Below are 16,168 nucleotides of genomic sequence, written 5' to 3'. Positions count from 1 at the left end.
CTACATTTATTTGCTCTCAAGGAATATAGACTTTGAAAAGAAAACAGGCAGAAGGCTCAGTTTGTTGCTGGTATAGAAATAAGGCAGGGAGCTTCAATATAGTGCAATAAACTTTAAACTACATACTCTATTTCTGTGTTAAGTCAAGGAAATATGGTGGTACAAAGCCACATTGACTGAGTCACCTCAGTGTCACCTACCACTGATGTTAAGTTCCATCTACTATGATGCAAAGATTTGCATTTTTAGAATGATTAATTTAACATTTTATGTACTTACAAAAATGTACATTTTAGGTATGGCTACATTAAATTTAAAATTTAAAAAATACATCTTTAAGTAATAATCTTTAATTGAAAACAAAATCATAGTACATAAAATATATCTACAGCATATTAAGTATCCCCTCTGGACAGTTTATGAAATTTATTTAAAGTTCTGGCAATTGGAACTACAGCAAAACGTAAGATAACATCAGTTCTTGTGTTCTTTCCCAGACAGTTTTGTTTTGTTTTGTTTTTAATATCTTTAGGTAATTTAATAACTGGCAAAATCGATCTATGTAGAAGATAAAGAATTTTCATATCTATTGTACTGTATATATGCAATAAAATATATTAAGAATATGAAAAGTTAGTTCTGTAAAGGCTGATAAAATCTGAACTGGTTTTTTTTTTTTTTTTGTGGTCTTTATTTTCAGTGGGAGGATATGAGGCAGTGCCTAATTTTGGCACCCTAAATCTGTCTAATCAGTCTTAGCTTAAAGCCAGCCCCAGCTTATTTAAATAACAATAATCATTTTTAAATAACATTTTGATTGATGATATTCAACTTGTTTTGATTGAATTTTAAAAATCTCAAATAAATCCCCACCTTTCTATTTATCTATCTGTATCTGTCTCTATCTTTTCCTAGCAGAAAGATTGCATAGAAGAGGCAATCATACAATGAAAAATAGGATATTGTGTAAATGTAAAATAGGATACCATCTATTCCAAAATAAAACTGGAGCAACATTTTGCAATGTCAATCCAAATATCTTGCTTTATCGCTAAGGAAAAAGAAATTGTCTCCATGACAGTTTGCTTGCTTTTGAAAGTCAATGAGTCCAAATATAACTAAAAAATCTAAATCAAGACCATAAGCACAATTGCAGTTTCACCTAGTAATTATTTCACTTAATGACTTTGCCAGTCCCGTTTGTATTTGCTAAATGAAGACTTCCTGTATTCCTGACTTTAAGACTACTACTATTAGTACTATTATCTCAAGAATTCCTGCTTAATGATGTCTAAAACTTTTCTAATGGCTGCCTAATTTACCTTACATCAACTTCTACATGTGCTATCAGATAGATACACAGGACTGCTACCAGGAATTGGCATTGCATGGAATCATTACAAAAGCAGTTTTGAGCATTATTCTGTTCCAAACAGTGCATATTATTTTGGAGAAACAAAGGAGAAAGAGTTTTCAAAATGTTCCATAGTATCAGAGCCAATCCAGTTTATTTAGCTATTTATTTGCAATAACTATGGGCAATAATTATTTATTAATAATAATAATTATTATTATTTTTCTTCGAGCAGAAGAGTCTGGATATTCTTCAGTTCTGCTTTGATTAAGGAAAATGATTTCACATTTCCCTGCTTCCCACCCCTAGAGATACATGCTAGTTTAGCCATTCAATTGCAAACTAAACGTAGTGTGGTTTGTATAAATTGTATAAATATCGTGGTCATTTATTGGATAGGCTCTCTGTAGTTCCTAGTGGCAGAACAGAATAACAGAGTTGGGAAGGACTTTGGAGGTCTTCTAGTCCAACCCACTGCTCAAGCAAGAGACCCTATACCATTTCAGACAAATGGCTGTCCAATCTCTTCTTTAAAATCTCCAGTGATGGAGCACCGACAACTTCTGAAGGCAAGCTGTTCCACTGGATAATTGCTTTCACTGTTACAAAATTTCTCCTTAGTTCTAGGTTGCTTCTTTTCTTTGTTAGTTTCCATCCCTTCTTCTTGTCTTGCCTTCTGGTGCTTTGGAAAATAGGTTGATCCTCTTTTCTTTGTGGCAGCCCCTCAAATTGGAATACTGCTATCATGTCATCCCTAGTCCTTCTTTTCACTAGACTAGACGTACCCAATTCCAGCAATCATTCTTTATATGTTTAGCCTCTAGTTCCCTAATCCTCTTTGTTGCTCTTCTCTGCACTCTTTCAGAGTCTCAACATCTTTTTTATATTGTGGTGACCAAAACTAGATATAGTATTCCAAGTGTGGTCTTACGAAGGCATTATAAAGGGTACTAACAGCAAAGGCGAACACTTTGCAGTTGAAAAAGTTGAGATGGTGGTCATGACAGCATGATTAAAGCCCTGACTTTAATACATGTATGAAATATGGATAATACATACAAAAGGAGGGAGATTTTGATAGTGTGGTCAAGTCCACCATCTTCATTTTTTAAAAAACCTAATCTGGTGGATGATACAGTTTTAGAGACACTTCTAAACATTCATTGTACTATACTGTATACTCTCTTCAGGTTTAAATTCTGAAAAAAATTAGTTGACATTTTGGTAGCAAAGGCAGCAATAGTTAGCACCACCAATTGTACATTAATTTCCAGAACAAATTGCTCTCTCGCTCTCTCGCTCTCTCCCTCCCTCCCTCCCTCCCTCCTTCTTTCATAAGGTAATGACTGAGAGTTTAAATTAACAAACAACATAAGAACTTTAAAAAAAAATAACTGAAGAATTTATTGAGAACCAGGGCAATAGGACTGACACATAATGTTGAAACTAGGTCCTGTAGAAACCTAAGATTCACTGAGAACTTGATGAAGTTCTATGATAGTCTAAAGACAAAAACAAGAAAAGTCTATCACTAGAGCTTTTTTTTAAATTAACAGGTTCCATAGCCTTAAAAAAAGTTTGAAAACACCTGAACCAGTGCATTTGTGGATAATTACTCTTCTGGACCCTCATCCCACGCCCCTCCAGAATGCACTTCCTGTCTCATCTCTGTCCCCTTTCTCTTGCTTGGTTTTTTTCCTGTCTCAGCCTTCCCACTTAGTTTTTTTTTTTCACTGACTGAATCTCCACCATATTATTTTTTAAAAAGATCGCATGGTATTTAGAAGTCTGTATTTTGCTAGAGAAAATAACAAGAGATGGAAGCATATCTATTTCATTCAATGGGATGGCTACTAAACCTTGGAAACTAGTAATAAGTGATGTATTCTATAGGTGGATTAAAAAGAGTTCTTTTAAAGATAAATAGGAACATGACTCCTTTCAATCTGTCTTCTCAGTGTGATGTCTTCCATATATGCTGGAATTAGAACTCTCGGCAACCAGTCTAATGACTGAGGATTTGGGGAAATGTAGTCCTAACACAAATGGAAGGTTGCTAATGTTGGGGAAAGTATGAGATAAATATTCCGGCAAACAAAAATTCCTGAAGATTCAGTCAGTCATTTTATTACAGTCTTAGACTGTACAATTTGGATGGTCTCATAGTCATTTCTTAAAATTTTATTCTAAACAATCTATGCAGATTTTTAAAATGCTACTATTCAGAAATTGGTTGTGAAGCACCTGATTTAGAAATTCTCTCACCTTAGTGATTTGCAAGGTTGCAATTAATTTTATTGCAAGTTACTAATTAAGTTCCCATTTTCAAAAACTTTTCCTATTACTTTTCCAACCTTAATTGCTTCTGCACAATAGACTACCATTTGAGTATTTAGCACAAATGGATCCCTAGAATGTTTATTACTCAATTACAAGTAAAGTAATTTCTCTCAAATATATTCAGAGAGACAGGTAAGTGTTGTGGTGGCCTAGAGGGGGAGCACTTGCCCCACAATCAGAAGGCTGTGCGTTCGATCCTACATAGAAGCTGGTATTTCCCTCTCTGGGCACAATGTGAATACTCCGTATTTTTCAGAGTATAAGACGCACCTTTTTCCCCAAAAAAAGAGGGTGAAAATCTGGGTGCATCTTATACTCTGAATGTAGCCCCGCCCAGCCTCTCAAACAGAGGTTTCAGAGGCTGAAAAAAGTCTCTAAAACAGAGCTTCAGAAAAAAAGCCTCAGAAACAGAGCTTCAGGAAAAAAAGCCTCAGAAACTGAGGCTTTTTTTCTGAAGGCTGTTTGGGAGGCTTTCAGAGGCAGGAAAAAAAGTTTTTTTCTGAAACAGTTTCAGAAGTTTCAGAGGCAGAAAAAAAAGCAAGGCACAGAGCTCACAATCAATGAACCTGTTGCAAAAATTCACTTCTGGGAACAGCTGATTGGGTGTATTCCAGGAGGCCAATCCACCCAAGAAGCTTTTTTCTTATTTTCCTGCCCAAAAATTAAGGTGCGTCTTATACTCCAGTGCATCTTATACTCCAAAAAATATGGTATATCTATTGAACAAAACTCCACATTGGTGATAGGAAGGGCATCCAGCAAGTAAACGCTCAGCTCCATTCAGTTGCCCAGACTCCACCCCACAAAAGATTATAGGATCATTACAAGAAGATGATGATGATATTCAGAGACAGATACCAAAAAAGGGGCTGCAGATCTTGACAGTCAGTATGGAAGTAGATTCTCTGAGATCAAAGCATGGATAAAGTCAAGAAGTTTGGGATTGGTTCAAGAATGAACTCTACTGCATTGGAGTACCAAAAAAACCTCCCCTAAGCAACAGTTATTGATTTAACGTTTCTTCTTGGTTAAGGAAAAAATAGTCAGATCATTTTCTACTGGTAGTTGGCAGGTCAATGTTTCATCTGTTTATGTTTCCCATGGAAATAAATTTCTTTTCCCATAGCCTCTTAAATGCACCTTTGACTTCCTTATTCCGAAGACTGTAAATCATGGGGTACATCATAGGTGTCACATTGGTGTAGATCAACGAGACCAATTTGTCTTCATTCAGGGAGTAGGTGGCCTTTGGACGGATATAGATGAAGATGGCACAGCCATAGTGGAGGACGGCCACAATCAAGTGAGCAGCACAGGTGGAGAAGGCCTTCTTCCGGCCCTCAGCACACTTGATCATGAGGATGGAATGGGCAATAAAGACATAGGAAATCAGAATGAGCAACAATGGAACAAGTAAAATCATTGTGCAGACAAGGAACACAGCCACTTCTTTGTCATGTATGTCATTACATGCCAGAAACAGTACCGGCGGGATGTCGCAGAAGAAGTGGTTAATATTATGTGAACTACAAAAAGGAAGACTGAAAATCAAACCAGTGAGTCCCAGTGAGATTGTGAATCCACTGATACAAGCTATCACCAAAAGTTGTTTGCAGAGATTCTTGTTCATGATGACAGTGTAGCGCAATGGGTTGCATATGGCCAAGTATCTATCATAGGCCATCAAAGCCAATAGAAAGCATTCAGATCCCCCAAAGGCAATGAAGAAGTACATCTGTGCTGCACAGGCAGTCAAGGATACACTTCTGCTCTTGTCCAAGAAGTTGGCAAGCATTTGAGGCACAATGACCAGAGTGTAACAGACCTCAATGAAAGACAGGTTGCGTAGGAAGAAATACATGGGAATGTGGAGGGCAGGATCGAGTAAAGTTAGGACCACAATGACCAGGTGTCCTGAGATCGTGATGAGGTGCATTAGAAGGAACAAAGCGAAAAGCACAAACTGTAAATTTCCAGTGCTACTGAATCCAAGGATCACAAAATTATCCTCCATGCTACTATTCTGTCTGTGCATCTCCATCCTACATCTTGTAGTTGGAAGCTGATATTTTTAGGATGCAAAGTCTCCTTCACATTATTCTCAGTTTCTACTAATGGGCATGTTTTCTTAGCAGCAATACAAATGTGAATTCTTTCCCACTGGGAATTCTTTCCCACTTCCCTATCTATCCTGAAGAGTTATTCTCCTAGTCTTCTCTTAGCCCAAATGCTAAGTTTTTGGTGATCAGTCATGATTGGCTAAATATTGTCACCTAGAGGGTCATAAAAAGAATACACAATTGATATTAGTAAAAATAAAAATGATGTAAATTTGTCTGCCACCAAGAATGTTCATATTTGTTGCCCAGGATCAGAGGGATTTATAACCTGTTTGTCGCTTACCTTTTCTTTGTATAGTGTCTATAGGGCTTTTTAAGAATGTTAAAAGTTGTTTTGCTTGTGTGTTATTTTAAATAGGCCTATACAGGGGCGGGTTTCAAAACCCGTCGCTAATGGTTCGCACATGGGCGTGGGCACATGCATAGAAGCATCCAGGCGGGTGGGCGGAGCCTCCCAACGCCACCGCTACTGGTTCGCCCAACCAGTAGCAACCCACCACTGGGCCTACATGTATGAAGTGATTGTTCCAAAATTATAGAAATTCAGCTACCTCAGAAACATAATTGTATTTTTATTCTAGTTGGTGGTGAGCCTAGGATTTCAAATTATAATTTTTAATTGTTTGGTAGGTTTTGAAGGATTATCAACAGAGATTCCGTAGAAAGCTTCAAATATTCAGGGCCTGATTAAAGGACCATATGCAACTTTCTCATGCATTACACAAATAATTTGAGTCAGGATTGAGATCGTTACCCTTGAATTTTGTGGATTATATATGAGATGGGTTCAAATATATTTCATTCAGCACTGAAATGAATGTTCTAGTGTCTGTCTGTCTGTTTTTGGTCGGTCATTACCCTGCCCTAAAAATGTCCGAGAGAGACACAGTTGGAAAAAAAAATCCCTGTAATATAGTTCAAAAATCAGGGAATGCCATTTATTCCCTTGGTTTCTGGCATTTCTTTTAACTTATTCGGAGTTTTGTTTTCAAAACAGAATTCAGCTTTCCTTGGTGTGAAATTGGAAATATCCAATATATCTTGCAGTGCAGAATTACAGGTAGTACCAACAAAAAAAAAAAACCACAGAAAAAACGGGAAAAAAAACAAACCTCATAGACATGTCCTCATTTTTTTTTATTTGAATTTATATCCCGCCCTTCTCCGAAGACTCAGGGCGGCTTACATTGTGTTAAGCAGTAGTCTCATCCATTTGTATATTATATACAAAGTCAACTTTTACTGCCCCCAACAATCTGGGTCCTCATTTTACCTACCTTATAAAGGATGGAAGGCTGAGTCAACCTTGGGCCTGGTGGGACTTGAACTTGCAGTAATTGCAAGCAGCTGTGTTAATAACAGACTGCATTAGTCTGTTGAGCCACCAGAGGCCCCTATTGACATACCTTCAGAAATCTTGATCTGCATTCTTTTCATGGCAGAAGGAACTGAGGTGTATAGAGTGGCTAACAATCGGTTGTTAGCTACCACATCAATCAGTCTATAGCTTGAACATTAGAGCATCCTTCTTTTCTAAAGCATTGAACTCATTGCCACATCGGCAAATATCTGTATGGCATGACCACTTGCAAACAATGAAGGCAAGTCTAAGCAGTCTTTAAAAGTCTTACAAGAGGTTAAATTTTAGGTGATTGGAAATTTGGGCACAGATTCCCATCCATGATTTGCCTGAAATAAATCCCATTGAATTCAGTGAGAAATATTTTTGGTAAATATACTTAGGGGTTCCACCTTTTTTAAATTGATTTGTTTGTTTACTAAGTGCCTTGACTCTTCCCAAAGAATCAAATCCCATTGACAAGGAGCAGAGCAGTCATAGCCTTCCAAATGTTATTGACTACTGCAATCATCATCCATGAATATACAAATGTTCTTTGTATATTCAGAGGCAGACCAGACATTTAAGTATGCTGTTTTCATGCAGGTTGAAACTTAATGACATATCCATGTTAAATTAAACATTTAGTTGTGATTCACACCTTAAACTGGATGAGCATTGTAGGACTTCAATGCAAGCTACGTGTGGCATGAAATCCTATCCTATGATAGACATTGCTCCAGAAATATTCTATTCAACCTTTTTCCAGAGTTGCCACAACACTTTCATGTATAAGATACTGCAATGCTTTAATAGACATTACATGAAAAATTATATTCCCAATTGATATGGTTACCTTGCAATGAACAAAATGTTTGGAATTTGTCAAAGTCCTTCTGGTGAGTTCATAAGTAGTCACTGAAAGATACACAAGTGGGAAAGGTTATATTGATTGAGAACATTGCCTGAAAGTTGAACCATTGGGATATAGAAATGTAATTCAGGGGGAGCTTCCAAATTTAGAACCAAGATTTGAGAGCAAATTGGGGGTTTATAAGAAAAGTCCAGTGAAGAAGCTGAAGAGTCATAGTGTCCTCTAAAACAAAGGTCCCCAACCCCAAGTTCATGGACTGGCACTGAGCAGTGGCATGCCAGAAACCAGGCCTTGCAACCAAGTGAAGCTCCACAAGTGATGTAGGTAGCACACGACACCACACTCCCTCCAGTCTGTAGAAAAACTTCTCTCCACAGAACTGGTTCCTGATGCCCAAAAGGTTAAGGGCCGCTGCTCTAAAAACTCCCTCCCAGCCACCAGTATAATGTGGTAGTTATAGATCAAAGAATCTAGAGGTTACCCATTTTAGTGCAGAAAACAATAGGTAGTCCTTGATAATGAGTGATTGCTTAGCAACCATTCAAAGTTATGTCACAAAAGCTACTCACCACCTGATTTCAAAGTTACAACAGTCACAACTTCTCCCTAGTCATGTGATCCCATTTTGGGCACTTTGGCAACCGGCTGACTTTTAGAGATGTTTGCAGTGCCCTGCATTAAGATGACTGCAATTTTTGACATTTTTTACTGGTTTCTGGTATTTATTTCTAATTTCCAGCAAAAAATATCAATCAATCAATATGACAGAGCTGTAAGGATCTTTGAAGTCTTCTAGTCCAACCCCCTACTCAAGCAGGATATCCTACACCATTTCAGACAAGTAGCTGTCCAGTCTCATTTTAAAAACCTCAAGTGATGAAGCAGCCACAACTTCTGAAGGCAAGCCGTTCCACTGGTTAATTGTACTCACTGTTAGGAAGTTTCTCCTTAATTCCAGGTTATAAATAGTTATTGGGTAAAATGGATACACTTAACATGGGATTTGTTTAACTAGTACTGCAAAAAAAGTTATAAAATTTGATCCTGTCATATGGAGACCCACTTAATGACCGCAATGACTTATGACCATAATTCTGGGCTCAATTATGGTCATAACTCGAGGATTACCTGTACTGTATTTGCAAAGAATGAATAAATATGGCATATTAGTTCTTTTGAGTCTAATCATACTATTGGAATTATTCAGAATTCTTTTGTTCAAGTAACTACTGTAAAAGGCCAGTATTACAAATATAAAGTCATTTGTTTCTTGTCTACCAGCTTCCTTGGTTCTTTCTTGAAAAACTAGCTGTATAATTACTGTCTTTCCATAAAAATCAATTTCCTTTCCCATATTCTCTTAAGTGCTCCCTCAGCTTCCTTGTTTTAGAGACGGTAAATTATAAAATACAGCACAGGTATGAGATTGGTATAGATCAAAGAGATCACATTGCTATGTTCTAGACAATAGTTGGCCTTCGGACAGATGTAGATGAAAATGGTACAACCATAGTGGAGGATAACCACAACCAAGTAAGCAACATAGATAGAGAAGGCATTTTCTGGACTTCAAAGCACTTGTTCTTAAAGATAGAATTGCTAATAAAAATGCAGGAAACCAGGATAAACAGGAATTGAATAAGCATGTTTTCAGGCAGGCAACAAAACCAGCCACTTCATTGGTATTTGTGTGACTACACACCAAAACCAAGCATTAGTCAGATATCACAGAGGAAGTGATTAATGTTTTGTGAATCACAAAATGGAGGACCGAAAATCAGCATAGTGAGTCCCATTGAGATTGTGAATACACTGGCATAAGCTGTTGCCAAAAACTGCACACAGACATTTCTGCTCATGATAAAGGTATAGCACAACGGACTGAATAATGCCACAGAATTCCACATCCCCAAAAGCAAAGAAGAAATTTATTTGTGTAGCACATGCTACACAAGAGATTCTTCTAGTCTTGACCAAGAAGTTGACCAGCATTTGGGGTACAATGATCAGAGTATAGCAGATCTCAATAAAAGAGAGGATGCACAGGAAGAAATACATGGGTATGTAAAAAGCAGGATCAATTAAAGATATAATCAAAATAGTCATGTGTTCTGACAGTGTAATGAGGAACATGAGAAAAACAAATTAAAAAAGAAACACAATCTGCAAAGTTCCATCAGTGTTGAATCCTAGGAAAATAAATCCAATCTCCATGCTTTTGTGCTCTCTCCATTCTACATTTTGCAATTAATAAATATTGTCAATGTATTCATCAATCTGTAGAAGAAGGAGAATGAAATCTATATAAGAAGGTCAATGGACATAAAATAGAAACAAGTTATTTTCTAATGATGTGTGGGACAGATGGACAGTGCCGACTGGCGACACCCAGGGGAAGGGCCTTCTCTGTGGGGGCTCCCACCCTCTGGAATGAACTTGCCCTGGGACTCCGTCAACTTTCCGACCTTCGAACCTTTCGCCGCGAGCTTAAGACACATCTATTTATTTGCCCAGGGCTAGGATTTTAATGTAATTTAGTTTTTAATGGGGTTTTATTATTTTAATTATAAATTTTAATTTGGCCTTATTCAATAAGTTTTTTAATTAATGTTTTATCTTGTATTTATATGTGTATATTTGTGTTTTTAATAGGCTGTAAACCGCCCTGAGTCCCTTGGGAGATAAAAATGCGATTAAATAAAATAAATAAAATAAAGGTGTGTGTGAGAGAGAGAGGGAGGGAGAGAGAGGATAATAAGACCACACTTAGAATACTGCATCCATTTTTGCTTCACCATATCATAAAAAAGACTCTAGAAAGAGTGCAGAAAAGAGAGACAAAGATTATTAGGAGGCTGGAGACTAAAACATATGATAAACGGTTACAGGAATTGGGTATGTCTAGTCTTGTGAAAAGAAGGACTAGGGGTGGCATGATAACAGTTTTCCAATATTTGAGAGACTGCCCCAAAGGAGAGGGAGTCAACCTATTTTCCAAAGCACCAGAAGATAAGACAAGAAACAACGCTGGAAACTACCATATTTTTCGGAGTATAAGACGCACCTTTTTCCCCCCAAAAAGAGGGTGAAAATCTGGGTGCATTTTATACTCCAAATGTAGCCCCACCCAGCCTCTCAAAAAGAGGTTTCAGAGGCTGAAAAAAAAGCAAGGTGCAGAGCTCACAACCAACGAAACTGTTGCTAAAATTCACCTCTGGGAACAGCTGATTGGGGGTATTCTGGGAGGCCGATCCACCCACCAATCAGCTTTTTTCTTATTTTCCTCCCAAAAAAACTAGGGTGCATCTTATACTCCGGTGCATCTTATAGTCCAAAAAAAATGGTAATCAAGGAGAGACGCAACCTAGAAATAAGGAGAAAATTCCTAACAGTGAGGACAATTTACCAGTGGAACAGCTCACCTTCAGAAGTTGTAGGTGCTTCATCACTGGATGCTTTTAAGAAGAAACTGAACAGCCATTTGCCTGGAATGCTATAGGGCCTACTGCTTGAGCAGGGGTTTGGACTAAACGACCTCCAAGGTCCCTTCCAACTTGGTTATTCTGTTATTTGTGTAAATACACATATACATGTATTCTGCCTTCAGATTCTAAGCAGGGCTGCCAGCTCCTATGTGTGTTTTCAGTTTCATCTCCAACTGCCTCAAAATTCATCCTGCTTGCTTTGTTCCCTCTATTCACAAGTTACTCTGCAAATCAACACTCCCCAAATCCATAAAGATATCATTAAAATTCAGTAAAATGTTTATACAATACATTTTGGAAGGGAAATGTAGAAAAGCACTGTTACTATGATTGAAAGAAATAGGAATCAGAAATGGTTGGAAATCTATTCACACACAAATATGGCTGCGTCCACACACACACGTACGCACACACACGGAAAGAGAAGTAAAATTGCTGGATCTAAAATAGTATCTAGTGCTTTCAGATAACCAATTTCTTACACAGAGAGTAGGGGAAATATTCCTTAAAGGATGAATAAGGATCTAAAATATACTGCAGAATACAGTAGCATTATAGAAATTTTAAAGGAATTTTTAGTTTTTTAGTTTTATTTTACAGTTGTTCTTCCCAACCTAGCACCCTCACAATATATCAGATGTTAATTGCCATCTTTCACAATTATCAAAATTCATGCTGACTGGAGAAAGGAGCTATAGTCCAGCACACTTAGAGGGTGCCAGTTTGAGAAAAAGACTTTCAGAGAATTTTGAGAAAAATGGTGTGATTGAGTTGAAAATCCTGTGCATAGTCTTCTGATCTTTGCAATTAAGTATGCCTATTCTTCTTTCTTGTTAATTCATGCATTTATTACATTTATATCTTTCCTCTAGCAGCTGATGGAAGGCCTTTCCTAATTCTGTGTCAGCAATAACAACCTCTGCATGATAATTTATGCTGAGCAGCAATGATTAATCCAAAACTAACCCATCACCTCCATGAACCAAGTCCTTAACCATTACACTATACCGCAATCATTCTATACACAAAGAGAACTGAAGCTAATTACTGGTCATTGCAAATGGGCAAACATTACAGTAACTGCCTTATTACAGCAGAATATTAGAATCCTTTCCATTTTTCCCCCCTCTAAAAGGAAGCAGGGTAGCCATAGGTGTTATTGTTGGAAAGTGGGGTCCAACTTGTGTGGAGATCATTGAATCAGATTTTGTCACATATAACAAGAAAATATTTTGTTTACAGGAAAGAAACAAGGTAGGTGGAAAACCCAGCACTTCATTACTTACCATTTATCAGGGGGGGAAATTCAATAGAAAAAAGAAGGTTTGGGAAGAAAATGATCTTGTGCCTGAATCTCATAAAGAAAGAGTTGGCAGGGTAAGAGATAATAAAGAGGACTTGGAGAGGCAATTCCTAATGCTCACTGCCCTTTGTGATTGGCACGTTATGAGATAGTGTCTCTCACTCACATCCTCCGTGGCTATTCCCTTCTCACAATCGTTGTTTGTGTGGATACAATGGCAAAACTTCACTATCATGCTCATTTGCACTATAAACACCAATTGCTCTGTTTTAATTTCTAACTATTGATTGAAAATTAGGTTCTGTAAGAGAAACTTCATCTTAACCCTATTCTGTACAATGACAGCAAAAGAATTCTCTGCTTGGAAAGTCCACTATCTCAGCTTTTCCAAGAGAAAAGACATATTCTCCTCCACCCTAGAAATAATATAAAAAAATCACGTCCTGTCATTTATTTTTCCTTTGGCTTGTCAGAAGCCAAATTATTTTTACTCACTTTTTTTTCCCCTCCAAGAAGTTTCATCATTCCACTGACCAATCTTACAGAGTCAGCATATTGCCCCCAAACAATCTGGGCTCTCATTTTACTCACCTTGGAAGGATGGAAGGCTGAGTCAACCTTGAGCCAGTCAGGATCAAACTCCTGGCTATGGGCAGAGTCAGACTGCACTATTGCAGTCCAAACACTGCATCACTACGGCTCTAAATAGAAGAACATGCTGATATTTCCTGCAAAGTTGTAAATACATGACATCTATTTAAGGGCTCAAGTGGTGATTATTTCCAAATGCTAATTTTCCAGAAATCCCAAAGGGCTTCATCATGTAGCTGGATAAGAGTGAACAAGGGTGAGAGATTTTATCTCCCCCTCCCTCAAAAAGTATTACTCGCTAAAAAGTTGGAAGAAGTGTGTTGCATAATATCTTCAAATCCCACAAAGCCAGGATGTTCATTAACTGATCCTGGACTAGTTTCTCCAAGTTAACCTAACTGATTGCATTGTGAAGATATGTATTTTTAAACAATGTTTTCCTCTTCAAAGAATGGGAGTTAAACATAGGCCATCTAGTTTTTTGGTTTTGGTTCTTTTGAGTCCAACCTGATAGATGTAACCAGGTAGATATATATTTTTATTTTTTTATTTTGTCACACAGTATATGTAAGCATAAGCATGAAATAACTATACAATATATAAGCCATATATAAGTATGAGTATGTAATAACTATATTAATTGGATATAACGAAAAGAACAATAGGACAGGAACGGTAGGCACGCTGGTGCTCTTATGCATGCCTCTTACAGACCTCTTAGGAATGGGGTGAGGTCAATAGTAGACAGTTTTTGGTTAAAGCTTTGGGGATTTGGGGAAGAGACCACAGAGTCAGGTAGTGTATTCCAAGTATTAACAACTCTGTAACTGAAGTCATATTTTCTGCAATCAAGATTGGAGAGGTTAACATTAAGCTTAAATCTATTGTTTGCTCATATATTGTTGCAATTAAAGCTGAAGTAGTCTTCAACAGGAAGGACATTGTAATTGATGATTCTATGAGTTAAACTCAGGTCATGTCGAAGTTCTAAATTTTCTAATCCCAGGATTTCAAGTCTGGTGGCATAAGGTATTTTGTTGTATTCAGAGGAGCGGAGAACTCTTCTTGTAAAATATTTTTGGACGTGTTCAATTGTATTAATGTCAGAGATATGGTATGGGTTCCAGACAGCCGAGCTGTATTCAAGAATTGGTCTAGCAAATGTTTTATATGCTCTGGTTAGTGGTGTAGTGTTTTTGGAGAAGAAGCTACGCAAAATTAGGTTTACAACTTTAAAGCCTTTTTTGCGATGTAGTTGCAGTGGGCTTTGGCACTTAGATCATTTGATATGAAAACTCCAAGGTCTTTAACAGGGTGGGGGGTCATCTGTAAGGTTAGGGTTATATTTATAATTATAGTAATTATAATTATAATTATATAGTTATAATTGGGAAGAAGTGGTCCCTAATACTAAATATACATTTTATTTCTTAGCTAATGTTCATAACACCTAGTTTTTATCTGGTCAACCCCACACAACCAAGAAATAAGAAATACACCGTAACAAAGCTAAGTTTTGATATGTTCTCTATGATATTATTTCACCATAATGAAATTGCAGAGTAGAAAGCACCAGAACTGGCATGTTGCAACTGAATTATTCAAACAGAATTATCAGAAGCTTTTCAATGAAACAGAGAACACTTCCTTCCAGTCTGCTATTGTTATGGTTGAAGATATACCAGAAGCAAATAGTTAAACTTTTGGTCTAATGAAAACACAGGACATGGGCTTTGGAGCATAGCAGCAGATGGCTGTAAAAAACAATTGATGGCAGTCCTATATGGGATATGATGATGGTCCATCTTCTGTAGAATGAAATATGTTCCTCAGTGTAGGAAGAGAAAAGCCTTCTGCACTGTACAGAATAGAGTGACTTTATTATTTTTCAGATGAAACATTTTAATTGCCTTATCAAAAACCATTCTTTGTATGAACAATTGCAAGAATTGGGTATGTCTAGTCTAGTGATTCACTGGAGAAAAGCCTCATACTGGGAATAATAATAATAATAATAATAATAATAATAATAATAATAATAATAATAATAATAATAATAATAATAATAATAATAATAATATCAGAGTTGGAAGGGACCTTGGAGGTCTTCTAGTCCAATCCCCTGCCCAGGCAGGAAACCCTACACCATTTCAGACAAATGGCTATCCAACATTTTCATAAAAATTTCCAGTGTTGGAGCATTTACAACTTCTGCAGGCAAGTTGTTCCACTGATTAATTGTTCTAACTGTCAGGAAATTTCTCCTTAGTTCTAAGTTGCTTCTTTCCTTGATTAGTTTCCACCCACTGCTTCTTGTCCTGCCCTCAGGTGCTTTGGAGAATAGGTCTTCTTTGTGCCAGCCCCTAAAATATTAGAACACTGCTATCATGTCTCCCCTAGTCCTTCTTTTCATTAAACTAGACATACCCAGTTCCTGCAACCGTTCTTTATATGTTTTAGCCTCCAGTCCCCTAATCATCTTTGTTGCTCTTCTCTGCACTCTTTCTAGAGTCTCAACGTCCTTTTTACTTCAATTACTCAATTACTTTGATTGAGGGCAAAAGAAGAAGGGGAGGACAGAGAATGAGGTGGCTGGATGGAGTCACTGAACCAGTTCTGTGTGAGCTTAAATGGACTCCGAAGGATGGTAGAAGACAGGAAAGTTTGGAGGTATGTTGTCTAGTGAAAAAAAGGACTAAGGGGTGACATGATAGCAGTGTTCCAATATTTGAGGGGCTACCATAAAGAATACGGGGTTAATT

General features: G+C 37.3%; 1 protein-coding gene and 1 pseudogene across 3 annotated transcripts in view; both read right to left on the bottom strand.

Moving 5' to 3' along the window:
* Positions 1-16,168, bottom strand: part of LOC131192371 (olfactory receptor 10K2-like) — a 60,791-nt gene that overhangs the window by 23,375 nt on the left and 21,248 nt on the right. For 2 of the 3 annotated variants that reach the window (XM_058171470.1, XM_058171472.1), the window contains one exon: positions 8,010-8,071. Coding sequence is in view for 1 of the 3 variants with exons in the window: in XM_058171469.1 (XP_058027452.1) it covers positions 4,776-5,735 (960 nt within the window). In the remaining 2 variants the exon portion in view is untranslated. Of the gene's footprint in view, positions 1-4,734; positions 5,968-8,009; positions 8,072-16,168 lie in introns of those variants that run through there. The other variant, XM_058171469.1, reaches the window with a different exon arrangement.
* LOC131190610 (olfactory receptor 5AS1-like) lies at positions 9,345-10,160 on the bottom strand (annotated as a pseudogene).

This window comes from Ahaetulla prasina, chromosome 2, assembly GCF_028640845.1.
Source record: "Ahaetulla prasina isolate Xishuangbanna chromosome 2, ASM2864084v1, whole genome shotgun sequence".
In the NCBI taxonomy this organism is placed as follows: Eukaryota; Metazoa; Chordata; class Lepidosauria; order Squamata; family Colubridae; genus Ahaetulla; species Ahaetulla prasina.
This window is presented reverse-complemented; position numbering and strand designations above follow the sequence as displayed.